Source organism: Gymnoscopelus microlampas, assembly GCF_963454915.1.
Source record: "Gymnoscopelus microlampas genome assembly, chromosome: 4".
In the NCBI taxonomy this organism is placed as follows: Eukaryota; Metazoa; Chordata; class Actinopteri; order Myctophiformes; family Myctophidae; genus Gymnoscopelus; species Gymnoscopelus microlampas.
The window spans coordinates 36,256,614-36,284,460 of NC_139941.1; the positions used below are offsets into that span (position 1 = coordinate 36,256,614).

Consider the following 27,847-nt stretch of genomic DNA (forward strand, 5'->3'; position numbering starts at 1 on the left):
CCTGATTTATGACCGTGTTTATTTGAAGGACGCTTGATCGCTCGCTCTGCGCTCGGTTAGCTTTTCGCTAACATACAGTGTACACACACATACACTCGCACACACGCAGGGCCTAAATGGGATAATGACTCTGGTTATCACATGACACGGTGCTGACACTAACCTGAACTAGCTCATATGGAGCGAACAACAAGCCCATGACGGGGGACCTGCCTGTGGTGATGATCAGTTGCACATGAGGAGTACAGAAAAACCTGAGACCGCTGTGGAACCAAGAGGCCATTTTGGGGCCACTGAGACCGGGGGAATGAGAGCTACCACAACCTTCACAGGAGTAAGAATAACTCCTAAAGGAGCAAGGGACACAAACTAATACTGTGTTCTTTGTAGGAGGAGAGACGAGGAAGCGGGTGGTATGAAGGTAGGGGGGGGGAGAGAGAGAGAGAGAGAGAGAGAGAGAGAGAGAGAGAGAGAGAGAGAGAGAGAGAGAGAGAGAGAGAGAGAGAGAGAGAGAGAGAGAGAGAGAGAGAGAGAGAGAGAGAGAGAGAGAGAGAGAGAGAGAGAGAGAGAGAGAGAGAGAGAGAGAGAAAGCTATGGCTTATGCAGGCAGCACCATTGGAAGTATATAGAGACAGGCAGACAGAGTCAAGGAGAGGAAGAAAAAAAAGGGGGACATACACACAGTGCCATGAGGATAGAGTGTGAGCAGGTTAAAGCCTAGATTATACTTTGTGGTACAACCGTGCTGCTCGGCAAAAACAAAAGAAAACATCTGTTCTTTGTGGCAAGCGACAAGGTTTTCTTCACAACGAAGTATAAAGTGGCCACTAACATTTTCTTCCTCTTTAACAATTTTACTTCATTGGCCTATACTATCCTATCCCACCCTGTCCTATCCCATCTCATCCCATCTCATCCCATCACTTGGAGATTCCTGTGTGCTCAATACGTGTTCAGGGGTCGGAGTGGGTGCTTAACCTCAGCAACCTGTCACTGTGGCCTCCAGGCCGGAGCGCTTGGTGATGTTAATCTTGGTCAGCTCCTCGGCACAGGTAGGGTGGATCCCCACCGTCTCAATCAGGTGGCTGTAGGTGGCTCCACACCTGGACACAGACACACACAGAGGGCATTCATGTATTCACACAACTTCTGTTACCTGTGTGTCAGCTTTCATTATTTCATCCCTATTGCAGGGAATGGCTTTAATTAAGTACAGATACCGTGAGATGCTGTTATAATTAGACTTTTAATTACAAAGTGTGATGTATCCAGTTTGAGGATGGCAAGATGGAAGTTAATGCAGAGTTCACAAAATCAATGAATGTACAAAGAGTATTCCAGTCAATAGTAGTAATAAAGTAATACATACAATCAATAATTTAATATTAAACAAGCTAAGTAATGAATAAATAAATTCACAACTAAATAGTAGTAATAAAGCAAAAATACCGGAGGCCCATAGAGAAGCCCTGGGTGACCTCTCCAGCATTTGGTCCAGTGAAGTGTAGACCCAGGATCCTCTGGTCTCCAGCCCGCTCACACACCACCTGGAGACACAGGAGAGCAGCTTGTCACGTCACTGTTGTCCAGTCAATCATGTACAGTAGGTCTTCATTCCAACCAAACCATTATTAGTGAAGTCACAGCTACGTATGTCACATTTTATTATTCAAACTTATAATTCATTAAGCCTAAACCATCATGTAACCATCATGTTAACACGTCAAAATAAATCCTGTCAGATTATTCCTACCTTCATGTAACACTGACTGGCATCTCTTTCAGCTACAGTGAACTCAAGGGGCTTGTAGAAAGAATGGTAGACCTACACGCACACACACATATACAGAAAGAGGGGGAGGGAGCGCGTTTACACACACACACTTCAGACAAACCATTATACTTTATAATAAAGATGTAAAGTTATGAAAATGTGACCCAGTTACCTCAACCAATCTTTCACAAGAGAAATAATAATACACTTTATTTGTACAGTATTTTTCAAGTTCACTCATGTTGGCTGCACTCTAGGCTCAGACTTGTGCACATCGCCAAGTGAAACAATCCAAACAGACACCTAAACACTCATGATGGTTGAAAGGCTGGAATATCTGTCTCTATTTGCAACTAAAATAATTATTTCCTACATACCGTAATACTGACTTCCTACAGACTCATAATGAAGTCAAATTCATAATAGTAGTAATAGCAAACAATATAGTAGCAAAATATGAATTTCAAAAACAATTTTCAGACCTGCCAACTTCTGTTCAGTTCACTGTCTGAATTCTTTCATCCAGTTCACTGTCATGTTATTCTTCATTTTCATTTTTGTTTGTCTCGTTTTGTCTTTGTTTGGAGGGCAGATGTGTTTACAACTCTCTCGTTGTTATTTTTTTGCTTTTGGTTTGTTGTTTTTAATCTCAGCCTTAAAAAGAACCAACTTAAACGTTTTAATCTTTCTGTGTTTGTTTGGTCAACTTTAATCATTTCACCGTGTTTTTAAATCACTAGTGCTTCTGTGTTTTACCCTTAACACAAATAAACAAAGACTGTAAACAAAATGAATAAATCGCATAACTTGCTCATTTCACATGCACATTTCACAATCCTGTGTTTTAAACCGAAGTGATAGCGTGCCGACACAAGTCACAGGGGCCCAGGCAGCTGTCAGGGGCCGGCAGCGCGGCTCCTCTGCCCGGCCTCCTCAGATCACAGCCTGCCTGTCATCACCCCATACACACCTCAATCAGGCCTCCTGCTCGCCTGACAATCAAGCGCAGGAGCCCCACCTCGCCGCTAAACGGTTTAGGGTTGACCCGGCACAGGTGTTAGTTAGCAGCTGGCATGGAGCTCACGTACACAGATGTGCGTCTCTGACCGTGTGTTTGTGCATACTCATGGAAACATGACTGCATGAAAAGTGTGCAGGAGACATCAGCGGTGGAAGGTGACTAAGTACATTTACTCAAGTACTGTATTTAAGTACAATTTTGAGATATATTTACTTTACTTGAGTATTTCAATTTACTCCACTACATTTCAATAGCAAATATTGTACTTTTTACTCGCTACAATTACAGTTTTAGTTACTTTGCAGATTCCGATTATTAATACAAAACATACATTAACCCCCTACGCCCTAATATATTCTTAGGCTTTTTGAAAATATCTGATTAAGCTCACAACCCGTCATTGTGAGCTTGTAGATCAGCTAATTTTGAAAAAGTTTAACAAATTTTGAGAAATTAGAGAACGGTACTACTAATTTACTTTGGTTCCGTAAGTTGAAAAGAGAGCAAAGCTTGACTTTTCGGTAGGACAAATAGTAGTAGGTCAGTGAGCGTACAGTGTACACAGTAAAATCCTCAGGGTTAATGTGTCCATGTGTAACTCTGAGAGTGTACAGATGTAACAAAGGGTCCAGTAGGTTAAATTGTACAGTGGGTTCAGTGGGACGCCTCCAGTGGCTACATGTGTTGGGTTTACTGGCCAGTACCTCGATAGAGTCTCTCCCATATCTGTCCTCTGCCTCCTCTTCAGAAAGACCCACACATCCATACTCCAGAGGAGTGAAGACTGTAGTAGCCACCTAACACACACACACACACACACACACACACACACACACACACACACACACACACACACACACACACACACACACAGATTAAAAAAATGGCAATACTTCAATAACACAATTTATTATTGCCTCTTCTACTTGCATGAACAGAATTCAATTAAACTTGAGTCAAAGCAAAGAGATTCCAAGGCAAAATGAGCCACTTCCACCGCAATAGACCATAAATGGTCTGAACTTTAACAGAAGCATAAAACATATTGGAGGGACATCTTCACACTGGGAATGTGTGTGTTTACGCGCGAGCACACACACGCACCATTAAATGCATGTGCCTATGTAGCATTGTGTGTGTGTCTGTTTATGTATCAGCATGTTTGATCAGTGTGTTTGTCTGTACATGTTTGTGTGTGTGTGTGTGTGTGTGTGTGTGTGTGTGTGTGCGCGCGCACACACAGTCTGTTTGTATGTATACTTGTGTCAGTGAGTCATAGGGTCCATCAGGATTATGGTGACTATATTTGTGCATTGCAAGCCTTCATTCCAGTCAATAGTAGTAATAAAGTAATAGATAATCATCATTCTTATAGACTTTTGTATGTTTTTACTCTGTAACCCTAATTTTATTACATGTGTGCACGTGTGTGTGTGTGTGTGTGTGTGTGTGTGTGTGTGTGTGTGTGTGTGTGTGTGTGTGTGTGTGTGTGTGTGTGTGTGTGTGTGTGTGTGTACACATGTGGTTGCTCTCAGTCTGTTTTGATGCGGTAAACCCGGTCCATCTGGTACTCTACAAACACTAAACATTATTTCCAAATACTGGCTGAGGTATAATTTGTGTATGTCCACGAAAGCATATGTGCATGTTTGTATGTGCGTGTATGTCTGTACGTATTACTGTATGTGTAAATGTGTGTGTGTCTTACATTGTGATAATCCATGAGTTCTTTGCTGTGTCCCACCAGCCTGCGCGCAAGGAGCTTCCCTGCTTTAATAGCTGTAGGGGTCAATTCTGGACGACCCTGGAAACACAGGACAGGGTCAAACTCTCTCTCTCACACACACACACACACACACACACACACACACACACACACACACACACACACACACACACACACACACACACACACACACACACACACACACACACCTCAGACGCAGACAGTCATGTCTATACTGTTAGAGTCGACACAGACAGCGTCTAACTGTAAGTAGAAGGGCTTCGGGGCAATTCTAAAAGCATGACTTCAGCCATCAGCAACCTGTTAAATTACCACCACACATCCTGTTGTTCAAGACATCTCCCGCGGCTCTGTGTGTGTTAAGTGTGTGTTTCTGTTTGTGTATGCCGTGTGTGTTCCTGTGTGTGCTCTCTTTCTCAAATGGGTGTGTGCACTATGTAGTGGTATCTCAGTCACTTTGCAACTCTGTTTATACACCAGCCAGCCTGCGTAATTTTAATGCCTTTCTTGGCACTCTGCAGGTGTGTCTCGATTTGTCAACGGGAGGGTAAAAGAAATACAAAGTGCCCGGACACATCCACTGAGATAATCAACCCTTACCCAACGCCCCCCCCTGCCCGCCACGGCCCTTCTGAGAAGCCTCCCGCCGCTGTGAAAAGCTGACAGACAGATGGAAGCTACGTACGACTCATCAAAGCAGCGCGTCAGTCAAACACCGATGTGTGTGTGTGTTTGAGAAAGTGTGTGTGTGTGCGTGTTGAGGCCTGGGAGGCAGGAAGGAAGCTCACAGCTGGTTGCGGTGAGAAAAAAAATAGGAGAAAAAAAAAGAAGAAAAAAACATCCCTGACATTAAATCCAACAGGTAGAGATCGTATGAACATAGCTGGCTCAGGTTAAAACACAGGAGTCTCATTTGATCTTATTTGGGCTACTGTGGCTTGAATGGAACACCATTTATATTAGTCCATCAGTCAGCAGCTGTTTAACGTTAATGTCACTGTGGTTGGATGAAAACCTTGCGCCATCAAAAAAACAACACAACATAATGTTCAGGCTAAAACGTATCCCCTCACAGTACTGTAAGTTACAGGCACTTTGGGTATACGTGTCTATCAACTGGCACATGTTTTGGATAGGTTTCATGGCTTCGGGGGTCATGAAACACACTCTACCACTATCGGTCTTCATCAGACTGTAAACCAGTCAATCAAAAACACACCAACACAAATATGTGGGTGTTATGGTGCTCTCCTGTGACATTAATGATACCAATGGAGCAGCTTTTGTCTTTAAGTACATTGTTCATAGTTTTCATTTGACACCTACCTCGCCTATGTCACCGAAAGCGTAGATGTTGGGCACGGACGTCGACTCATCGTCACCTACAAGTATTTTGCCTGTATGGTTGTTGAGTTGCATGCCAACCTTGTCCAGACCCAGAGCTTTGGTTTCAGGGGCTCTGCCTAGGAGGAAAACCACAGGGGGATTAATACATATGTTTGTGTTTCCATCCAAATATATTTTTTATGCAAATATATATATATATATTTTTCTACATCTGCTTTAGGTGGAAATGTTTGTGAAGTATGTGATGAGTGGTGATGGACTTTTTGTTTTTAAGCAACCACAATGTTTCCGCTGTCATCTTGTGCAGTCACATTATTTCACTCTTGAGAGAATATTTTGTTTTTTCTCGTGGATTGCTTTTCTGCACATAGCTACATTCTCCATTTCTTTGTTTGCCTCAGCCCAGCCAATGGAAAAAAAACAGGTAATTTGTGATTTATTTTTGCACAATTAAAAAAGAAACGTTCATGGCATTTGCTTAGATGATTGGGCTGAACTATAGCTATAGATTCATTACACATAACCAATGAGAGAGCGTGACAAAAGCTATCTATGTGTTAACAACACATTACATTCTGGTGAAATGCCAGCATAAGGTTTTGGTATGTCTTGTCTCACCACTCCCCCATCCAACAACAAAAAATGATATCTAGCAATTAGTAGCCTGCAATGCCCATCGATGCAATTTCAGACAATACAAAATAATAATCATCAGATGTAGGGGGTTCAAATTATATGATAAATGTGGGCACACCCTATCACCACACAGCAAGTAAAAGGAAGAGCTGAGAACATCATTAGCTTTACATTTTGGTGACCATACAACACTCTTCAAACATTTCATAACAGACCTCTGCTGGAAAAGAGACATCAAAGGGCAGATATTGGGAAAAGGGAGGATTTATGTTCCTGATACATGCAGCGCCATTCAGGTTTAAAAGCACGTGTTTAGCCTGCTTCAGTCCAACATAGAGCTATTCAAAAAGAAAACATCATCTGCCCAGCTGGGAGAGAGGGAGGGAAAGAGAGATAAGGAGACTAAAAGGTAGCAGAGACATACAGACACGCAAATAGGAGAGGGAGTTAGTAAGATGGAGAGATGTTACACTTTCAGAGATAAATGAACACTCCAGATGTTATTGTGAGAGAGATAGAAAGGGAGAGATGAAATGAGGAACAGAATGATGGGTAGGGGAGAGAACACAGCTGAAAGAGACACTTTCCCATTTGCATTGAAAACTGTAAATCTACTGGCAATGTGGCAACAGGGGATGGTGTCCAATTCCGTAAGATTTTGTTCCATAACTTCCCCCACTCTCAAACTTGTATCATTTAGCATACATAACTCTTCACCTGTAGCCTACGTAGAAGAAATCATCATATTTCTGTAAGGTAGTGTATGATCTCTTGTTTACAGTAGGCTTGTCTCTAACAGACATAGCAATCTTTACCAATAAGAACAAAATAATTCCAAGAACAAAATGCAACTTTCATCAGTTGGGTTGGGGTTAGATGCTAGTGCAGGAGGCTCTCTGAAGATCCACATCGTTTGCCAGTGACTGTGGAATTTGCACTGACAGTCGGCTCAGCAGACATTATTAAAGTGGAAAAAATGAAATTTTAAAAATCCTCTCTGTCACTAGGAGGATTTCTGTTCGCCCCAAATACATGTTTTATCATCCCTGGGACGACAGGACAGTGTTACTCTTGGGCCTTGTTTCCTATAGTCTTGCTTGCTTTAGACACCTCTCGCATGAGTATTACATAACAGTCACCCAATGTGGGAACAGTCAGACACCCACATTGGCCAATTTGGTGAATAATAACAATCCACTGCTTCTGTCTGATATTTCTTAACCAGCAATGTTATGGATACCATGTTGGGGGGGGGGGGTGTTTGGAGAGAGAGAGTAGCAGAATGAATGATGAGTGTCTGGGGACCGATATCCCATCAGCCCCGTTGGGAAACCCCCGGTGACAGCTCTGCCTCTTCCTGTGGGGCGGCTGACTGACGCCGTCGACACTTGTCCATCACGGAGACAGTGTGGCGAGATGGACAAGTGTCCATGAGAACGTCCATGAGAACGTCCTCCTTTACCCAAAACCCATGGCCGCCCCACCTCACCCCCACCACCAACCTTGAGGTACCCATGTAGATGGTATCCAAACAGCAAGAACAACAAAACCCCAGAGACCTTCTTCCTGGCTGGAGCCGCACAACAACTTCCTGCCCTCCCCCACCCCCCGCTCCCTTACGGGCCTTAGACCTGATCCTTAACCACACCATGGGTGGCATAAAGGAAAGGAGAGACAGAGAGAGAAATGGATAAGAAGGGGGGATCAAGAGGAGTAGGAGAGGAGAAACACAGCAAGGGAGAATGGAAAAGAGAAACAAAAAGGTGAGGATGTGTAAGAGGGAGAGATCTATAAAAGGGGAAAGATTGAGTGGGGGTGAGAGATGAGAGTATATAGAGTACAGTATATGAGAGAGGAGAGGAGGATGGGGGGAGGGAGGGAATAAGAAAGAAAGAAAGAAAGTGTAAGAGGTAATGGAGGGTGAGTGTGAAAGGGTGATTGAAGGGTACAGAGGACAGGGGAGAGAGAGGGAGATGGAGAAAGGAGAAGAATGAGAGTTTTTTCTTGATTCTGTCCCCCTGGATAAACGATTCTGTCCACTGCGTTCTGCCAACTTGGACGACTCGCCACCGCCTAGCTAAGGTAGCAAAACCCTCTTCAGTCCCTATCCTAGGAAAAACATGTCCTCCCAGACTCTCTACACACTCTGTTTGCCCCAACTCTCTACACACCCAGCTATAGCCGCACTGAAGAGTATAGTTTAATTGTCTCCGCCAGGCCGAAGGCATGGCCGAGACTATCCATGTGTGTGTGTGTGTGTGTGTGTCCGTCCATGTACAGCTAATCTCCGGCAGTGTTGGCCCGATCAACGTGAAACTCTCCCTGGAGGCCAGAGCAGAACCTCTATCATTTTTTTTGACATTACTCCTAAAACACTTTGTCCAAACATCATGCAAATTGGTACACATTATCTCTATAGTCATGCGTCACATGATCAAGACAGATCTGTCCGATTTTTCATATTCCATCCTGATTGGCTAAGATTGGCTTCCAAAGTTTGCAGGACTGGCTCGTTTTGAACAAAATGCCTCAAATCACGAACGCAGTGACTAATTGCCGTGAAACTTTGCACGCACAGTCTCACTAGGCCGAGGAAGAAATGCCACCCCCCTTTTCACATTGTCCTGTTATAGCGCCACAAGGAGGCAGATTTTTGCTAAACATTTTTTTTTATATTACTCCTACATATTTTGTCCAAACATCACGCAAATTGGTTCAAATGATCTCTATATGTGATCAAGGCCTGGCAGAGACCTGTGCTTCGAGAAGCACATTTTGAGTTTTTTCGAGTTTAACTTCAATTGTAATTATAATACAATATGTTATCACCACTATGAATCTATATCTGTCATGTACAATTATGACATTTAAACAACTTCACATCATTTAAAACAGCACATCTTTTCATACCAGGGTCCCTACAACAAAATGTGAAAACCGCAGTAGCCTAGTTAACAATCCTATCATCAGCTCTCTCCTTCTGCATCGCTGGACCTTCCTGTCTGCCTGTCTCCAGTCACTTGGTGTAACTTGCAGAAACTACAGCTCCATTGTGTGGCACGGACACAACAACAGAGGTTAGGCTGATAAGGCACTTGGTCTGGGCTGTACTAGGAGTCACATATTTACACACATACCCGGCATGCAAGACTCATGCATGCAAACGTGCAGGCACACTCACCACGTATACACATGCGAGTGCACACACGCACACACACACACACACACACACACACACACACACACACACACACACACACACACACACACACACACACACACACACACACACACACACACACACACACACACACACACACACACACACACACACACACACACACACACACACACTCTGTCGCACGCACACACAGATCAGTGGCTGATTCCTAGTTTGATAGACAGGTCTTTTTGAACAAAGCCTGTTGTGACATTAGGGAGGAAACCTCTGAGTCGCTAGGCTCATTAGCCAAAACAATCCTCGCCAGCTTGAAACGAGAGTCGACTGCTTATCTGATCAATCAAATGAACAAAGACAAAAGAAAAGCAAAAAAATAATAAATAGTAGGGGAAGAGTATTTTTTTCTCCCTTCTTTTCTTTGGAAATAGATTATAGAAGCCGCTAATAACTGATTGTACTGTACATTCTGTCTTGTGCCAAAAAGGATTTTAAGATATGACTCAGTAATGACTTGAGCTGGCTCAAGACTAAAGAGACTCATTTCTCTGGTGGGAGAGTGAGAACAAACAGATGCTGCTGGAAGAGCTACATTCCAATATTTTCATTTTGGCAAAAGGATAAAATAAAAAAAGATCTGTCCATCATTCAGTAGCTTTATGGTTGACAAACAAATTGGATTCAAATGTGTTTAAAGGGTTACCTATCCAACAGTTAGTTAATTAGTTCACTTTAATAGTTTAGTTAATAATTAAAACAATTTTGTAACTATTTTTTGATTGTGACAGTCGGTCGGTCAGTTCGTGGACGGACAAGAAACAACATATCTTGAAAACTATAACAAATAACCCGCCCAACTAGCAAAATTGAGGCGTACACCCCCCCCCATATACAATTGCACCCTACACCATAGATTGTCTAGATAAGGCCCTTAGTCTTGTTTTTCTTAAAAAGAGAGCAGCCAGTCTGTTATCTTTATGTAAAAGGCGAGTGGAAAGCAAGGAAAAGAGGAAGGCTTTGGCTGAATATGATTGATGTACTGTATGTGTGGTACCGGAGGTGAGCATCATGATGGTATCTTTATATTATATTTGTAAAAACACCTTTGAATTTGACAGAGGAGGTTTAAGACATACTGTATAAAAGTAAAAGAAAAAAAAGCAACAAAAAACTAGCAAAAAAGGCAGGGAAAACTGTGATCTGCGATTCACAATCAATCAAAAATTCCATAATAAGTCATAATAATAATTAAAAACTCCAAAACAAACAGTTAATTGAACTAATTGATTTAATTGATTTTAATAAAATTATCGGTTAATAATCGATCCCTATTTTGAGCTTGTCATTTTAAAATAAAAGAGATCTGGCTTCTCGATTGTTTGATTAATCGAAAAAGTAATCGATAGAATAATCGCTAAAGAAAATAATGGACAGTTGTAGCCCTAACATTAGGTAAAGCATAATGTCAGATGTAATTATAAACAAACACATATAAATCTGTGCATTGTTTGTTTGACTAACCCAGTAAGTGTGAGCTACAAAATGCAAATGCCCTTATGTTCACTGATTATTAAAATAGTCATTAAAAAAAACTAATAATAATAATCACTTCTCTGAGTACAGAGAAGAGGAGGTATGCCCACTGTCCACACGCAGACAGGAAACGTAGGAATGCCATTTCCTAGTGCGTCTCTGCAGCAACACCTGGACAGGGGAGTGGTCCTGCATGGGGGCTAGAGGGGGAAGAGAGGAGGGGTGAGGGAGAAGGATGTGACGGGACTGTGTCCCTCTGGTCCGCTCTGTAACTTTAATACCTCCAGTCCACAGAGGCCCCCCTGGACCCCCGCCCATGGCCTCTAGTGTAAGGTCACAGTAAAGAGGAAGAGGTCACGGACTCTCATAACTCCTGCGTGTACACATCAAAGAGAAGAGGCCACGTCAATGCACGCTCTCACTGGACCGTAAGGGAAGATCGTGCGTTTTACTGTTCCTTAAATTTTATAGGTTTTGTGAAGCACATTGTAAACTCAGATATTTATATGACTGATATATGATTAACTGCTTTCAAACGTGGGGTTTATAAAAATAAATAAATCGTGAAAATAGTAGCTCTATAAAGCTTGTAGATTGGCTATTTCCGCACAACACAAGGATGTACAAGGAAACAGAAAATAGGGCATAAGTCGTTAAATGTGAGCATAATTTTCATAATTACAGTACTGTATGCATGTTGTGCAATTGTTGTTTTGTTTGTTTTTGTACATTGTTACATGCTTTATGTCTGCAACATAGCCTACAGTACGAGTATGTGATTGATGCCGTCTTGATGCCACTCTGTTGGCTAGGTCTCCACTGAAGTATACTCCTTTGAGGAAACCAAAACGTCCACAATCAATAAAATAAATCCACAGCAAGGTTAAAGGTCTAGTAACCTTCGGGTTGTAGAGTTACTGTATGAGGGCGTTGTATCTTTCAATGACCCTGCTCTCTTATATGAAGGATATAGGAAACCGACTTTGTCACACAATCTGATGCATGACAACGCACCTTACTGAGCATGCCATACACTCAACGCAAATGTCCCTCTCAGTACCAGCCGCACGCTATTCTGACGGCGGCCGGTGCCAGTGCTGATGGCTGGCGCATTGTGGGAATTCAACCATGGGAGGAAAGAACGTCATCCGTGCCACTGGGGTCACATATATCCTTGTCGCTGTCACACGCACACAGGCCCACCATCTCATACACTGCACACGCGACGCACTCCGGGTAGCGTGTCTATGCCACACAGACACGTAGAACCTGAAAAGGCCGGTAGTCAGGCTTTAGGAAGCCACCCGGTCGTCTTCTTTGGGACCCGACCTAAAAACGCAAATAAACCTGCGGCCGTGGGACAGTCGGATGTCCACTATTGTTTACTCACGCCACTGGCAGAATGGGAGAAATGAAATGATAGAACAATGAATGGATTGTGGAAGAAGGGGAGGGGGAGGGAGGATGGCGCAAGCAGGCAGGGGACACCAGTCAGGCATGGCAGTGACAGATGCGGTGGAGAGGGTAGGGTTGGTTTCCGTAGGGGCTGGCACTGGGCAGGAAGGCCCAGAGCGCGAGAACAAAGGGAGGGAACGCAGTGACCCTGTGCCTGGGTGCATCCTGCCCCATTCTGGCCTTCTCCGAACCGGGGAGCCAGGGAGCCAAGCGCTGGGGTGATTAACACTTCCCCCGGGGTTCTATCACTCAGCCTTTATTACTTTGTTTTCAGGGTTGATTCCTCTACTTATCTGCTGACATAGCACTATATTGAGGATGACAATTAGACTTATGGCAGCCAGGGCAGATGAGGGGAGTGCAGTCACAAAAGTCTTGTATTTCAGTCACATATTGTTACACGTCAGAGGAGAATAGAGCAGGTTGTATACATCCTATGTGATGTCCTGGGATATGGGCTTTTTGAAAGTACTACAACTATCATGGCTGCATTGGGAACTTATATGGTTACGGCTGAGTCATAGTGACATGAGTGTGACGAGTGGTCCGCCGGCCGGCCTCCCTTGAGACAATTTTAATATAGGATAGTTAAAGAATTAAGTTACTCTCAGGACATTTCAAGTTAAAAGTCATGTAAAACTGATAGGGATGTCTCAAAATAAACACCCATCCTCTTCTAATTTTTTCTAAGTACATTTCAATTAAGGATTGATTGTATCTCTCCTCTCTCCCACTCTCTTTCTCCCTGACATGGTCAAGGCAGATGACCGCCCAGGCGACAACCCTAGAGCCTAGCTCTTACAGTTAAGTGAGAGTTTTTCCATGTCTTGAGACAACTTGTTGTGATTCGGCACTATAACAACATTGAATTGAAGTCAATTTTCCTCCAAACTATTTTTTTTTAGTTTTGACTTGAGCAAATTAACAGTAAATTGATCCTGACGTTGTTTATTCAAGTTGCTTAGTTACCAATAAAAGACATGCCAATCCAGACCATAGACTGTAAAAAATGAATGGACAAAGCCACTCCCCTGCTTTCTACAGACCGAAAATGAAGCCGATAGTTCAGGAACGTGTATCCTCCCATCTTTAATATATACAGTTGGCCACGCCAGAAATCAAACGCTATTGGTTGAGACCAGACATGTGACCGGGGAACCGGAAAACAACCCCCAAAGAATGCTATTGGTTGGGTAGCTTGTCAATCAAGAGCGGGGCGGGGAATGAATGCTATTGGTTGTGTAGGTTGTCAATCAAATCATCCCGCCCCTCCTGGAGCATAGCCTACTTTATCGTCAATTTTAGAATAAATGGGACCATAATTTAGCAAAACGCATATCCTGATGATTGAAAGGAGACTTTAAACTAGCGACTGGAAGCATATAGAATTTATGACAATTTTTATTACGGTAAGAAAATCTAGTCTAAAGTTTGTCAAAAAACCCATTCACTTAAAAAATAAATTCTTTCTGACACCGCAGGTCGGCGCAGGGTAAAACAGTGCCACACTCTGGCCATTCATAAGCTTCCGTGTTGGGCTCATCGTAAATATCCAAGCCTTGGCCCTTGATCCAGACACACAATAAAGAAAGAAAATACTATAAGTGGTTAAAACCTCTAACCTCTGGGACCACATACACAGTTATCTGACCAAAGATCTAAAGTAGCTTCCCCCTGAGTCATTCCTTCACTGTCTCCATATCAGGTGGTCTGCATTTCTATATCACTTTGTCCTTTATCCAAAGTGCTTTACAATGCGAGTTACATTCACCCATTCACAAACACACAACGACGGCAGAGGCGACTATGCAAGGTAGGTACCACCCTCATCGGGAGCAGTTAGGGGTACAATGCCTTGCTCAAGGACACTTTGACAGGAAGAGATTGAAGGGATTGAACCGGTTCCGATATGGCCACGCCACCTCTTGAGCTACAGCCGCCCCTACTGTCTCTTTCCAACTGTCAATCTATAAGGATAAAATGAAACAAATACTTACCGACAGCCCACAGCACGGTGTCATACGTGTCTGTCTCTTCTTTACCCGTCCGCGTGTCTATCCAGGTCACCTGTAGGGCTCCTGAGGGCAGTTTATCCACTCTCTTGGGGACACACTTCCAGGCAAATTTGGTACCGTAGGCCTCCATATAGTCAGTCACAAGACCTGCCATTTGCTGCACAATCAATAGGAGAGACCATGTCTTTCAGTAAAAAAACCTTGATTGTTCCTATAAAAGTATACGTGGCTAAAGTTCTATAAATTAAGGTTCTGTCATGTGTTATGTGGATAGTGCGTGGATAGTGCGCTGTTGGTAGATGCAGTACCTGGTCGAAGCCCCGGAGGGCGATGCTGCGAACCATGACCGTGGTGTCAAGGCCAGTGCCTGTCAGGAAGCCTGCACACTCAAGAGCCACATCTGAGCAACACCAAGTTCAGGATAGTATATATTTTTTTTAAATGTTTCACCTGGGAAACATATCAGTGTTTGTGAGCAACACCAAGTTCAGGATACAATTTATTATGCATTTGTTTCACCTGGGAAACACATCAGCGTTTGTGGGACTCTACTGCGAGTGATCTGAATTTACATCAATGACAAAGTGGTTAAGATGCTTGACTGAGTAACTTATGTACTCCTGTTAGCCTAGGACTGAAATGTAGCGTAGCCTGGCAATGTAGGCTACCATTCTTCCGGACTCTAACAGCAGACACTGCCTTGGTTGGAGTTGGAGGCCAGGCTCTCTGGCAGACAAAAAGGATACAACTGGCTCCAACAACAAGCCTGCAAAACACACAAAGACAGAGAAGCTCTTTAGCAGGAGAAATAACAATACAATCAAAATACAGGTAGTGTGCATGCCAGTAACTTTTGGCAAATGGTCCAAATGAAACACTGACGTTGTTGACTTTGAATGGGAGGCATACAGAGGTGATGAATTACAAAGCTATGCAACTCACACAGAGCAAAGTGAAGAAGTGTGAATTAAACGCTGAGGAGGGGGACACCGACACACACAGTCATGTGTGTGTCCTGGCCTTTTGACACGGGTGCATGGGTGAAAGTGTGCTGATGTGTGTGGACAGGTGTTGTGTGTGCATCTGTCATATGTGCATGTCTTTGATTACCGTACATGTATTGAACTTACAAATGAGTGCGTTTGTGTGTGTATTATGTCGGGATACACAGTAGGTGGGTGCGTGTACACTTTCATTATAGGTGTGTCGTGTGTGCGGTGTGACATGTACAGGTATATGCCTGGTGTGTGCACTTGCAGTATAGGTGTACAGTATGTGTGTGTGCACACTATGTGTAACATAGGTCTATATTAGTGTGCATGTGCATGTGTGTGTGTGTGTGTGTGTGTGTGTGTGTGTGTGTGTGTGTGTGTGTGTGTGTGCGTGTGTGTGTGTGTGTGGTCCAGGTGAATCATGGCTCTAATCCTGCACTGGCATCCTTGGCGTTGAAGAGTGCTAATTGCTAGCGTTTAAACTAATCCCTGAGGATGGGCTGTACCGTGTTCAGGGCTCAAGTCCATACATCAGCTTGCTGAGTGAAGCACGTCACCCTCACACTGTATGATGAGGCCTTGCTTTACTGCCTCCTCCACTCAATCCTCTCTCCTTTCCCATCCTCAGGTCTCTCCTCCCCCAGCACTGAAGCCTGACAACTCGGCCGAGCCTTCGGCACCCCGTCATCCCCCCCCCATGCTAATGCTAACCACTAAAAGCTCAGATAGCTGTCGGTCAGCTCTCCTCACCATGTCCATGTAATGCACAGCTGCACTTAGTACGTATTGTGCTATAGCTTAGAGAAGGATTAGGCTAGAAGCTTGAGCTTGATTCCATACTTTCATCTCTGAGGTACTGTCGTCTGCTTTCCCTTCCGTCGGCTCTTCTTCTGCTGTGTGTGTAAAACGGTCTGGTGTCTCCATCTGTACTCTAAAGCAGCACTTCTCAACCTCTGTCCTGAACACCCAGACAACTTGGAGCCTAGTTTGCGTTCTGACGCTTTGAATATTCTTTTTTTCTCTATCAGTGTTTCTCGACTGGTTTCAAGCTGGGACCTGAATTCTGGGTTGAATGTTGATTGCAGACCCACGGCAACACTCGATAAGATTCTACTTCATAGTGTTCTGGTGTCTTTACTCTACATAAATAGTACAGTACCCGTACACTACACCCAGTGGTGTGTTCTACTGTGTTACGCTATATACTGTATGTAGTGTAACCTGCAGAACATTTTCGTAGCCAAGCGTAGCCCCCTACTAACCATTTAATTCATTGAAAACGCACTAGCGTATCTCCACGACCACGCGCATGTCGTGCAGGGAATGATTATCGTATCCCTCTGAAAAAACCTAGAACACACCACATCATTTAGGGACACAGTTGACTTTGATACAGTGAATGTCACCTCCTGCTAGGTGTCTCTATCCTGCACATCCCCCGTACTACCTCCGTCCCAGAGACATTGCTGGACTATGAAAAAGAATGATCTTTCATTGCTGTAGTTCATGTTAAATACCTGGTGAAGGTCAGTTGGACCGAAACGTTGTAATAAAATACTTTTTTTTTACTGTAAGTGAAGACAGTGTGCTAAAGCGAGCGAGGCGCCGTGCCAAACGTTGTCAAGTTAGCTTGAGCCGACTCAGCGCCGTTCGAGTTATGTACCGATTAATCTGAGTTCCCAGAAGTTTTTGCCAGCTCTCGCATACAAACGGGAGGGGCGAGGAACTTCTGGGCCAAAACCCCTGTATTTGTGGGCAGGATGTAACTTACGCTCAGAATCTGAGCGGACACGCCTCTTACCGGTCTGAGAGCTGTGCAACTCGTCTAAACAGTCCGACGAGAGGCAAACAGCAGTACACAACAATGGCAGCCGCAGTTCCTCAAGGAGAAATTGCTTCCCGTCGCTCCTATTTACATGCAACACCCACTGCATGTGGATCCCGCCCCCTTTTCTTCATTGGCTATTGATTTGAATCAGAACGCAGTGGCCGCGCCCCTGCTGTCCAGGTTCTGAGCCGAAGACTTCCAGACTATGTACCGATATGCACAGAATCGTAAATCATGTTTTGGGGTGAGCGTTTGCCCCAACTGCCACTCAAAGTGGCTACTGGCCAATCACAGCGCGTCCTTGAACAAGCGGTATAGGCTTTTCAGATGACGCAATGCGTCACTATGCGACGTTTTTTTTGTATACGTTTTTAAAACTTCTGAAATGGGACATTCTGCATAATAACTTTTACATTAAGTATATTTTGATGACAATACTTTTGTGATTTTACTCAAGTAAATTATGAATACAGGACTTTTACTTGTAACAGAGCGTTACTACATTGCAGTATTGATACTACTTTCACTCACGTAAAACATGTGAGTACTTTTTCCACCACTGATAATAGATAGGCTGAAACAAGGACAACAATAATGCAGGCTTAGCATGTGTAAAGCCACTCAACACTCCAGTCTTTACAAACATTGTAAGACTGTCTATCATCAATCAGTGGTGTCTGGCACGTGCTCAGTGGTTACCTGGGTTACAGCGACAATAGCAGCCACCTCCGAGGATATAGTCTGTCACTCAGGTGTGTGCGTGCTCTGTCACTCTATTAGACACATATCTCTCACCTGGACCTCCTCCGCTACCTCCGCCTGTCGGTGCCAAATAGCCTCTCTCTCTCTTTCTTAGACCTCACCTGCACAGCTGACAGTTAGCTATGCAACATAATAACAACGGTAGCTTCTTACTAGCCTTTGCAGCTTAGTGAAGCTATGTGGGAGGCTAATGCTAACTCATAGCTAACCTCTTAAAGCCCTGAGGGCAGGCAGAGGGAGGGGACCCTTACTGAACTCACATCAAACACTCCCTGGCCTCAAGTGGACTTATCCGAGTGGATAATTCTGCTGCCTATACACACTTGTTTTGCTAAGAGGTGAAGGTTACAGTGGTAATTGTTTATTTTACAGTTTGTTGGCTGTACTGGGAAGTATGGCACTGGTGGTAGGGCCATTAAATAGAGCTAGAGGTTTGGAGGATTCTAAGGGCCTTGGGCAGCCAGGGGGTTTCAAAGATACTTTATAGATATGATTGTTTAAATACTAGAAGTAGAGGTTAATATGTGGTCATAGGATCCAAGATTAAGGTAACTTATATGCATCACTGTATTTAAGTAAAGGACAATCGGGCTATGTACATTAGAGCCTGTGGCCTGTAACTGATTTGCATTACCGCTTGTGACCTGTAACTATTTCATACTGCCATCTAGTGGTCAAAGGGAGCATATTTATGGTTCCAGGGTCCACCCTAAACCCAATAGTACCCTGGGAACATAGGAATTATTACCATGGGACCCCTGCCAAATGAGCACTAGTTTAATTACACTATCATTTTATATAATTAAATTCACTTGAAAGTATTACAATACAAAAACGTTTTGAATGACTATTCATAATATGTACAATATGTTTCATTATACCATTAGTGTCTGAGAGTCATTCTAATGAGTACCACTATGTCATTATATAGCACTGTGAGGGCATCCACCTTGTTCACCATACCTATCATCAGCTGCCACCAGCTTGTCTTTGCTCTCTAATCATAAATGTTATTGATTCAACTGTGCTATAATCACAAGAATACACTAATTTTAGTTTAATTTAAACCGAAAAACATCTATTGTAGGAGAGAATCATTTGACATTGGGGTCAATGGTGTAATTAAAGTTAATTTGGGGCTTTGTGAAAACCCCTGTGCTATGGGAGGGTGCACAGCAAATTCCATTGCAATCCAGCCTGTAGTTTTCGAGATATCTTGTGTGGGATTGGGAAGTGTTGGTCCAACAGAGGCGGACTGACATTATCATCCTTGAAGCCCCGCCGCTAATGGGACTAAAAACACCAAGCTAGATTCATCTGATGTCTGTATATCAGACAGTTCATTTCCCCATATCTGTCACCAGGGAACACAGCGCCCGCATAGCCCAGATGTAACCGCAACCACTAGTGACTGTGTCGGTGCTGTGCCAAGAGGAAACGTCGAGGGAAGACCAATTAAAGACGCGATGACAGGATGTAAATGGCTGGATTAAAGGGGTTGGTACTGTAAAAGGTCAGGATGCTCTCTGCTAATCTGACTCATGAGGCGACGAGAGCATGACAGGAAGACAGCAAAACAAACAACACGTCAACCGCTGAATTATTACAGTGCTACATGTTGTGCACGCAGTCTAGGTAGCTCAGTGAATTCTGTTCGCCTGGTAGCTTGATGGGTAGAGCAAGGCACTAATATTAATGGAGTAGGAAGTTAAAGTTCCTGTGTAATGCAATAGGTAGAGCAAGGCAATAAAACTGTATGGGTTAGGTGTTAAAACTTTGCTGATACAGTATATCAATGGATAGAACATAGCATTAACACTACTGTACCAGCATTAAAGGTTCCATTAGCACTGGGACCACCCATAGTCATGCAAGATACTGTAAACACTCAAGACAGAGTGACTTGGATAAAAGCATCCATCATTTTCATGCAGACAGATTGATGACCTCAGAAAACATGATACTCACGTTTTTCCAGGTGACTCCTTAAGCCAGAATATGTCATCGCTGGTGATGCCATGTTCCATGGCTCCAGGGATCTTGGACAGAGGAGAGAGAGAAGAGATCATGTTAACAATAAGTTGTGTATCTATATAACGTGTGCAGCTGTAAATAGTCCACCTCAGCAGAAGTATTTATTTTTATCACTAAATACTTCATAAATATTATAAACAAAACTATTACAAAACTATAAACTAAGTAAGAGATTAGTTGGTGATACTGATATACTGGATTGTATTAATCTAAAAATGGAAAATGTCTTTGTCAAACACAGCCACACCTCACCGAATAGTGTACACAACAAACATCACATTGGAACAAAATACCGTGAATTAATTCGGGACATGACAAATTAACCACTTGAACCCTAACATCTGGGACGATACGGGAACATACAGTCAAAATAGGTGAACATTCTGCAAAAATTGTAGATCGACAAGCTCACAATGCATCGCGTTGTGAACGCATCGTGAGCTTGTAGATCTGCTATTTTTGGTGAAGAGCTTAGGTGTAGAGGGAGAAAATGAGGGTGTCAAGGAAGGATAGACCCCTGGGGGACCCCAATCAGCAAGTTATATACGGTTTAAGTGGTTAAATTGGTTCACATGGCTACAAGGACACTGCAATAAGAGGTTTGTCATTACCCAGTTTCACTGCACTGGGGACAGACATGGGAATAGGATGTGTCAATTAATACTGGCACCCATCCATCTCTGTAAACACACAACTTGCACTGCACCATTTGTAAATAACAAGCAAGCACACAACGCGTCGCATTGTGACCCATTTGTAGATCGGCTATTTAGTGTAGAGTGAAAAAAGCAGGGGTTCTAGTATTAGTAGAGCCCTGGGGGACTGGGGGTCAGTTAAGTGGTTCAAAGTCTGGTTTGTAATACAGTAGCTGAAAATGTTTAAGTTGCACCATTCACTGAGGCAGGTGGTCACAAACATGAACTTTACTGCAAGGTGAGTGTAAACTTGAACCAGACTGAGGGAAAGAGGGGATTGTCCAGTACCATGTTCAACCAGAGGATCAAGATAGCATATAAACAGGGCAAGACCACAAAATGTGATTTGATATGTTACACGGTTGAAACTAAAACAATTCAATGAGAGGAATATTGTGTTATTTGAATGCTTTTGTCCTGATTTCATGGAGAAGGTGAAATTTGGGTCCCAGGGCGAAACCAAAGGAGAGCCACTGTCTATGAGAAAAGACACTTACGTGTTGCAATGCTGAATTAGAACGTGGTTGCACTCTATTTTAATGACGTGACGCGCACGTCACTTAACACCTACACTACAGGTGACACAATGGACAATTGATATGCACCTAGGCTCATTCCTATGTTAATCCACCTGGTGTGAGTCGGGAGCCTTTGTAAACTTTGTTGAGGTGTGAATTTAAAGTTGTTTTAAATCTATGCGTGTGCCTGCGTATGCTCCTGGTCAAATAGGTTCCTGCACGGCGTGCAAGGCCGTCCCATGAGCAATGTTACCCTGCTTACATTTGAGGGGTAATTAGGCCGTCCACCGGTTGCAATCACAATGTTCTTTGCAGTCAGGATCACCTGCAGGAAAGTGGAGGAAATCTCAGCATGAAAGTCATTGGGCACATTTTGTTAAGTACATTTTGGGGCATTTTTAAGCCTTTGGTAGCTTTATTGGAGAGAGACAGTAAATGTGGATAGAGAGTAGAGGAATGACATATGTACAGCATATTGTCCAGCCAACCGGGAATCAAACCAGGGACTCGCTGATGGTGGATAAGGCCATTTTGCAGATGCACTCTAACCACTTGACTATCAAACATTCATGATTTAACTGTGCTTAATCACTTGCCTTTATATTGGCCAGGTTCTCTTGAAAAATAGATGTTACTCTCACTGGAACAACCTGGTTAATTAAATGCAAAAAAAGGTCTTTATGTGAAGAATCAACCCACCTCTTTCCCTGCTCTGGTCAGTCCTTTAACTGTGTGTTCATCCACAAGGCTCCCTTTGACGTTCAGGTACTTCACCTTTCTGTAAAACACCAGACAAACAGCTGCAATATTTCAGCTAAGTAGGGGTGTAACAGTTAATAGAACTAATTAACAATTTAATAAAATAACCAATTAATAATCTCTATTTTGGGCCATGTCATTATAGGTCAAATGTATACAAATACATTTAGATAGTCAAAATAGCAGATCTACACGCTCAGAATGCTCAGTTGTGAGCTTGTTGATCTGCTATTTTAACTGTTTTGCCACAAGGTATAAGATAGGGCTTAAGTGACTGATTTCTTGATACTTAAATGTGCTTCTCGATTATTTGATTAATCGAAAGTCATAGATACAATAATCCTTGTTAATGTTATTATGTTGATGTTCTGTGTTGTTAGATTATTTTATAGCCATTGCTGTGTTGTGCCTGAGGACCCCCTTGAAAACTAAATGATGTATCTCAAATGGTTTATCCTCTAATTAAATTGTGAACTAAATAAATAATCTCCAAGAAGATATTCAATAGTTGCAACCCTACAGCTAAGCAAGGCTCATACTTTGTAATCATATCATTGTGGATGCAAATGAAAGGCATCTTGTTTATTGCATGTGTTGTTCCTCTATTGTTCATGGCACATTTCACTTCCCAAAACAAAACTGAGTTTCAGATGCTGTAATCATTTCTGATGAATGTCAATTAGGAATCCCACTCCATAGCGAGCGAGCCCTGTTGAGTAAGCACAGGCCCATTCAAATAAAAGTGAACAGCACCTGTTTGCCCTCTAGCCAGTCATTCAGTCATCATGCAGTCCTGGTCTATCTGTCATTCAGCTGGGTCCTCTGTGCACTAACTAACAGACAGGCTGCAAACCCTTTGGCAACATCTCTTACTGAGACAATGAGCCAAACAAACACAGACTCAATTTTATCCTCACATTGAACTACTTTATTATCCTGGGACTTGGTATTCAACGGGTGCAGATGTACAACAATTTTCACATTTCACAGTAGTACTGTAATAAGATGGATGTTGGGGTTGCTCACTTGTCCTGGAGTTGAACCCGGTGACCCCAGTTTAGGGACCTGACGTGATTCTGGACAGCTTCTGCCATGGCGGCCCTGAAAAACACAGAACAACCTACTAGAAATGGTACCAAATAACAAAGATGTCAGGGTAAAATTCAACCAGTAGGGCGTCCGGTTGGAGCAGGGGTAAAGTTCCTGCCCACCAATTAATACAATAATTTATCACAAGCAATGATTAGGTTGATTCAAGGGAGAAATTAGGCATTCAATACTGTAGCTGACTCAAAATGACACTGTGAATGCAGAATGTGTATACAAGTCCAGTTACCAAGAACTAACATGTTATTCATCAGATGGTCAGTACCGTTTTTCTATTTTTATCAAGAAGTACAAATATCTTAGTACAATAATGACGGACTGACTCAATTTGTCTTAGCTAATTTGCATACTTTGCAGTTTAACCTTTTCATATCTTATCTCAGATACTAGTGTAAATATGTAGATAATTTGTTTGTTTTTTTGTTCTCTTGTTTGATCTCCCTTCCCACTCCCCCCCCCCCTTCTTCCTCCCCCTCTTCTTTCTAAAATAACGTTACGATGGGAACGATGTACGAAAACTAATTTCACCCACTTTTTTACTCTGTAAACCTGTGATGTGACAATAAACCTGATTATGATTTTGAAGTATTGACCATGTGTACATTGCGATGTTGATGCTGAGATGATATTTGTGCAGCCCTAGTTTGATTCCTGTGGCGCCTCCGGCTTGGCCGGGCATTCCAATGAACACAGTTGGCCGCGTTCACGATTGAGAGGCAGGGTGGGGGAGGACGCTGTCACTGCAATAGCAACTACCAAACTACAGGTTAGTTAGGGTGCCAGTTCAGCTGGGAGCAGAACTGGGAGGCAGAGCATGTTCCTCCACATGCGTTACGCCCTCCCGGTGAGCAAGTGAAAAGAAGTGGTTGGTGACCCCATGTTTTTCAGAAGAGACATGTGGTTGTCTGCACCCTCCCCAGACCAAAAAGTAGGGGTTGGCAGTGACAGGGACCATACAAACGTGGGGGGAATTGGCAAGGATTAATTGGGGAGGTTTGAAAAAAGAGAAGAAAACTAAATTAGAATAATTCAACCAATTGTACTCCGACTTTGGTGCTGGAAAGACTACTGCCAGTTTTTAGCGGCGCTAGCCGCTCTATACCTTTAGGTATAGAGCGGATAGTAGCCCTCTATACCTGGCTTTTGCGTCAACGTTCTGATTGGTCAGGCTCGCCAACGTTCTGATTGGTCAGGCTCGCCAATGTTCTGATTGGTCAGGTCCGTCAACGTTCTGATTGGTCAGGCTCGCCAACGTTCTGATTGGTCAGGTCCGTCAACGTTCTGATTGGTCAGGCTCGCCAACGTTCTGATTGGTCAGGTCCGTCAACGTTCTGATTGGTCAGGCTCGCCAACGTTCTGATTGGTCAGGTCCGTCAACGTTCTGATTGGTCAGGCTCGCCAACGTTCTGATTGGTCAGGTCCATCAACGTTGGGATTGGTCACTATTCATGACAGTTCATACTACACAGCAAAAGACCACGATGCTTTGCTAATAACACTAAGGTCAATATAAAGACTCTGGGTACGGCTTATAAAATGTATACATTATTTCATAAAACATAAATATCTTTCTGGTACCACATGTATACACTAGGTTTATTCTCACATTTGAGAATTTGAGGGTTCTATACCTGGCTTTTCCGTCAACGTTTTGATTGGTCAGGCCCGTCAAGGTTCTGATTGGTCAGGCCCGTCGAGGTTCTGATTTATCAGGCAAAGGGACTATTCATGACATCACTATGATGTCAAGGTTTATTTTTTATTTCCTCAAGTTTTTGTATATATTTTTATTTTCTCATGTTTTTTTTTGTATATAGTTTTATTTTCTCATGCTTTTCCCCCTTCTTTTTGTGTATTTTTAACGGCGATAGTCCTGCTCTATACCTCGCTTTTCCATCAACGTTCTGATTGGTCAGGTCTGTCAACGTTCTGATTGGTCAGAACATGGCTATAAACACATTATAAACACATATTGATGACAAAATGTATCACAGGCGCCGCTACCTTCACACAGGTGTGATTTTTTATTCTACCAAAAACATAATTGAATGGATAGTTGGTTGATTGGTTGGTTGGTTGGTTGGATGGATGGATGTTTTTTATAAGCACAATGTCAATATGTCGTTCATCGTTTCTACCACTAGATGGTGTTATTGCACTAGTCATTTAGTGTGTTGGTTTGATCGCTGGGCTGAGCAAAAGAAACAAAAAGTGACAAAAAACAAGATAATCAAGATGCACCTCAGTTTCATTGCAAATTAATCAAACAAAATGAGATGCATACAATTACAGGTAAAGGAAATAAGCCAATACCAAAAACCCAGCCAATCTTCTTGACATAAAGACTTACCAGTCATGGGAGATTGGACCAGGTATCTGCCAGCCAAACTTCTTAGCATCTTTGACTGCTGTTCCAAGCAGAGCAGCCTGGTGCATGAGCTTCTTAGGAATACAGCCAACGTTGACACATGTGCCACCAAGGCCCCACTTAGTACCTGGACAAAATGTATAGTACTGAACAATGAGAGGCTTTGAAATTCCTTTCATATGCAAAATGCATAAGGCAAAATGGAAATAAGATTATATAAACTACATTAGAAGATACAGCAGTGTGGGTTTGATGCAGGGACAGGTTCTTTTACCTTTCACAGATGGCTCCACATAATCTAAAACGGCAACTTCCTGTCCCAACAGTGCAGCTGGAAACACGGAAGCAAAATACAGTGTCTTGTCAGCAGTAGCCTCTGTAACCATACTTTTGTTTTTGTTTTTTGTCAGCAGCATCAGATGTTGCACCATCGCAGATATAGTATAATAAAGTTAAGACAGCCAAGATTTTGATATGTCTAGCAATTTTGGGTACACTGAATACTTTGTTGTGATGTTAGAATTGAGACAATATAAAGAAAATGGCTGATGCATGTACACTACAGCACTAAAATATAAATAAGAATTTCAGACAGACGTACCGATTTCTTCTTGACAAAATGCCCATATGAGACTGAAGAAACACTGAAGTTCTAAAGCTTTGTCCACTGAGGCCCACAATTTTGCCCTCTGTACAACCGCCAACAACGCCTGGCAAAGTGTATGAAAATCCCCTTGTAAAATGAACAAAGCGGACATAAAGCTGAAAAAGAAAAGAAACTCACCTTCTTTGGAACAGGCAAGCCCTCCTGAGCCACCACCAATAACGACTAAGTCGTAGTCATATTTCCCTGTATGAGGACATATTGAATGATCAATTATAGGAAGGAAACCGTTGAAAACATAAGAATAATTCAGTAGTTTAACATTACTATGCCTACTCACCGGCCTACTCAGGAACGATGCAAGTCGGGAATAATGCAAGTTAGAAATGCATGCGCCACCCATTTATTTATGCAATACCTGTGTCTCTTTTATGCCCATATATGGAGAGTTCTGTATCTGTGTCTGTCTGAGTCCCTTTTAAGCCCATACCTATATGGAGTTCCATGTCAGGCATGCCCAAATATGGAGTCCAGGCCAGTCTATGACGCCATGCAGTACTATGATGTCATATATATTGAGGACATCAGGGTACTCCATATATGGGGATTTTTCCAATAGCCTTTTGTACCTGTCTGTCTGTCTGTCTGTCTGTCTGTCTGTGTCCCTTTAATGTATATATAAGGAATTATCTGTATGTGTGGTCTGTCTGCATGCCTATATATGTCCCTTAAATGGAGATCCCTGATGTGACCACATCAGTATAAATACGTTTTACCCTTACAGTATGTACTGTACCTGTACAAGATGTAACAACATAACCACATTAACAACCATATGCTTGGTTTCATCACCTCATGTAGACGTTTTGAGTAATCTAATAACAACTATATCCTTGTAATGTTACATCACTTTAGGCTGTATGACCATATTGTATATGTCCACATGACATGACAATAATAATACTACAATAATAATAGTTTATGTTGTTGTTGTTGTTGTTGTTGTTGTGTTGAAAACCGATAACTTGGTAATGAATGCAGAAAACTACGACTCGGGAGTCGGGACATCCAGCTTGAAACGTGGAGAATCCATGGTAACTGTAAGATGACATGACTGTTTTGCTCAGATATTACACACAAGAGTTTGTGTCATAACACCAACGTTACTTCTCTGTGGATTTGAGGCAGCACCTCAGCTTTAGCTTACATACTTAACGCCAATAAACCTCAATAAACGAGCAAAAGTCCTTCATAATTGCTCGTATGTATAAGTTGATATTAATACATGTCATAGCTATTTGAATACGTAATGTTACCTGTCAGTTGTCTTGTTAAAATGTGAAAACAGCCAGTCCCTTTCCACCGGTGTCTGCCTCTACAGAGGGCTGCCATGTTGTAATGTTGTTATGAAAGGACCCCATCGGCAGCTCTGTAGGCGTCTCGTGGTTTGCCTGACAGAAACTTTTATGTAAGG

At 42.7% G+C, this 27,847-nt stretch overlaps 1 protein-coding gene across 1 annotated transcript; it reads right to left on the bottom strand.

Annotated features, from left to right (window-relative positions):
- Positions 1–549: 549 nt before the first annotated feature.
- On the bottom strand, positions 550–27,804 carry txnrd2.2 (thioredoxin reductase 2, tandem duplicate 2). The gene is made up of 17 exons (XM_084056220.1): positions 27,690–27,804; positions 26,554–26,619; positions 26,044–26,100; positions 25,752–25,896; positions 23,321–23,395; positions 22,235–22,313; positions 21,798–21,860; positions 20,257–20,327; positions 15,453–15,472; positions 15,015–15,106; positions 14,689–14,863; positions 5,869–6,005; positions 4,504–4,599; positions 3,500–3,592; positions 1,754–1,825; positions 1,450–1,547; positions 550–1,103 (listed from the first exon to the last, which is right to left on the bottom strand). The coding sequence occupies exons 1-17, from the start codon at positions 27,763–27,765 to the stop codon at positions 980–982; spliced, it is 1,539 nt and encodes a 512-aa protein (XP_083912346.1). The 5' UTR covers positions 27,766–27,804; the 3' UTR covers positions 550–979.
- Between the last annotated feature and the right edge of the window lie 43 nt (positions 27,805–27,847).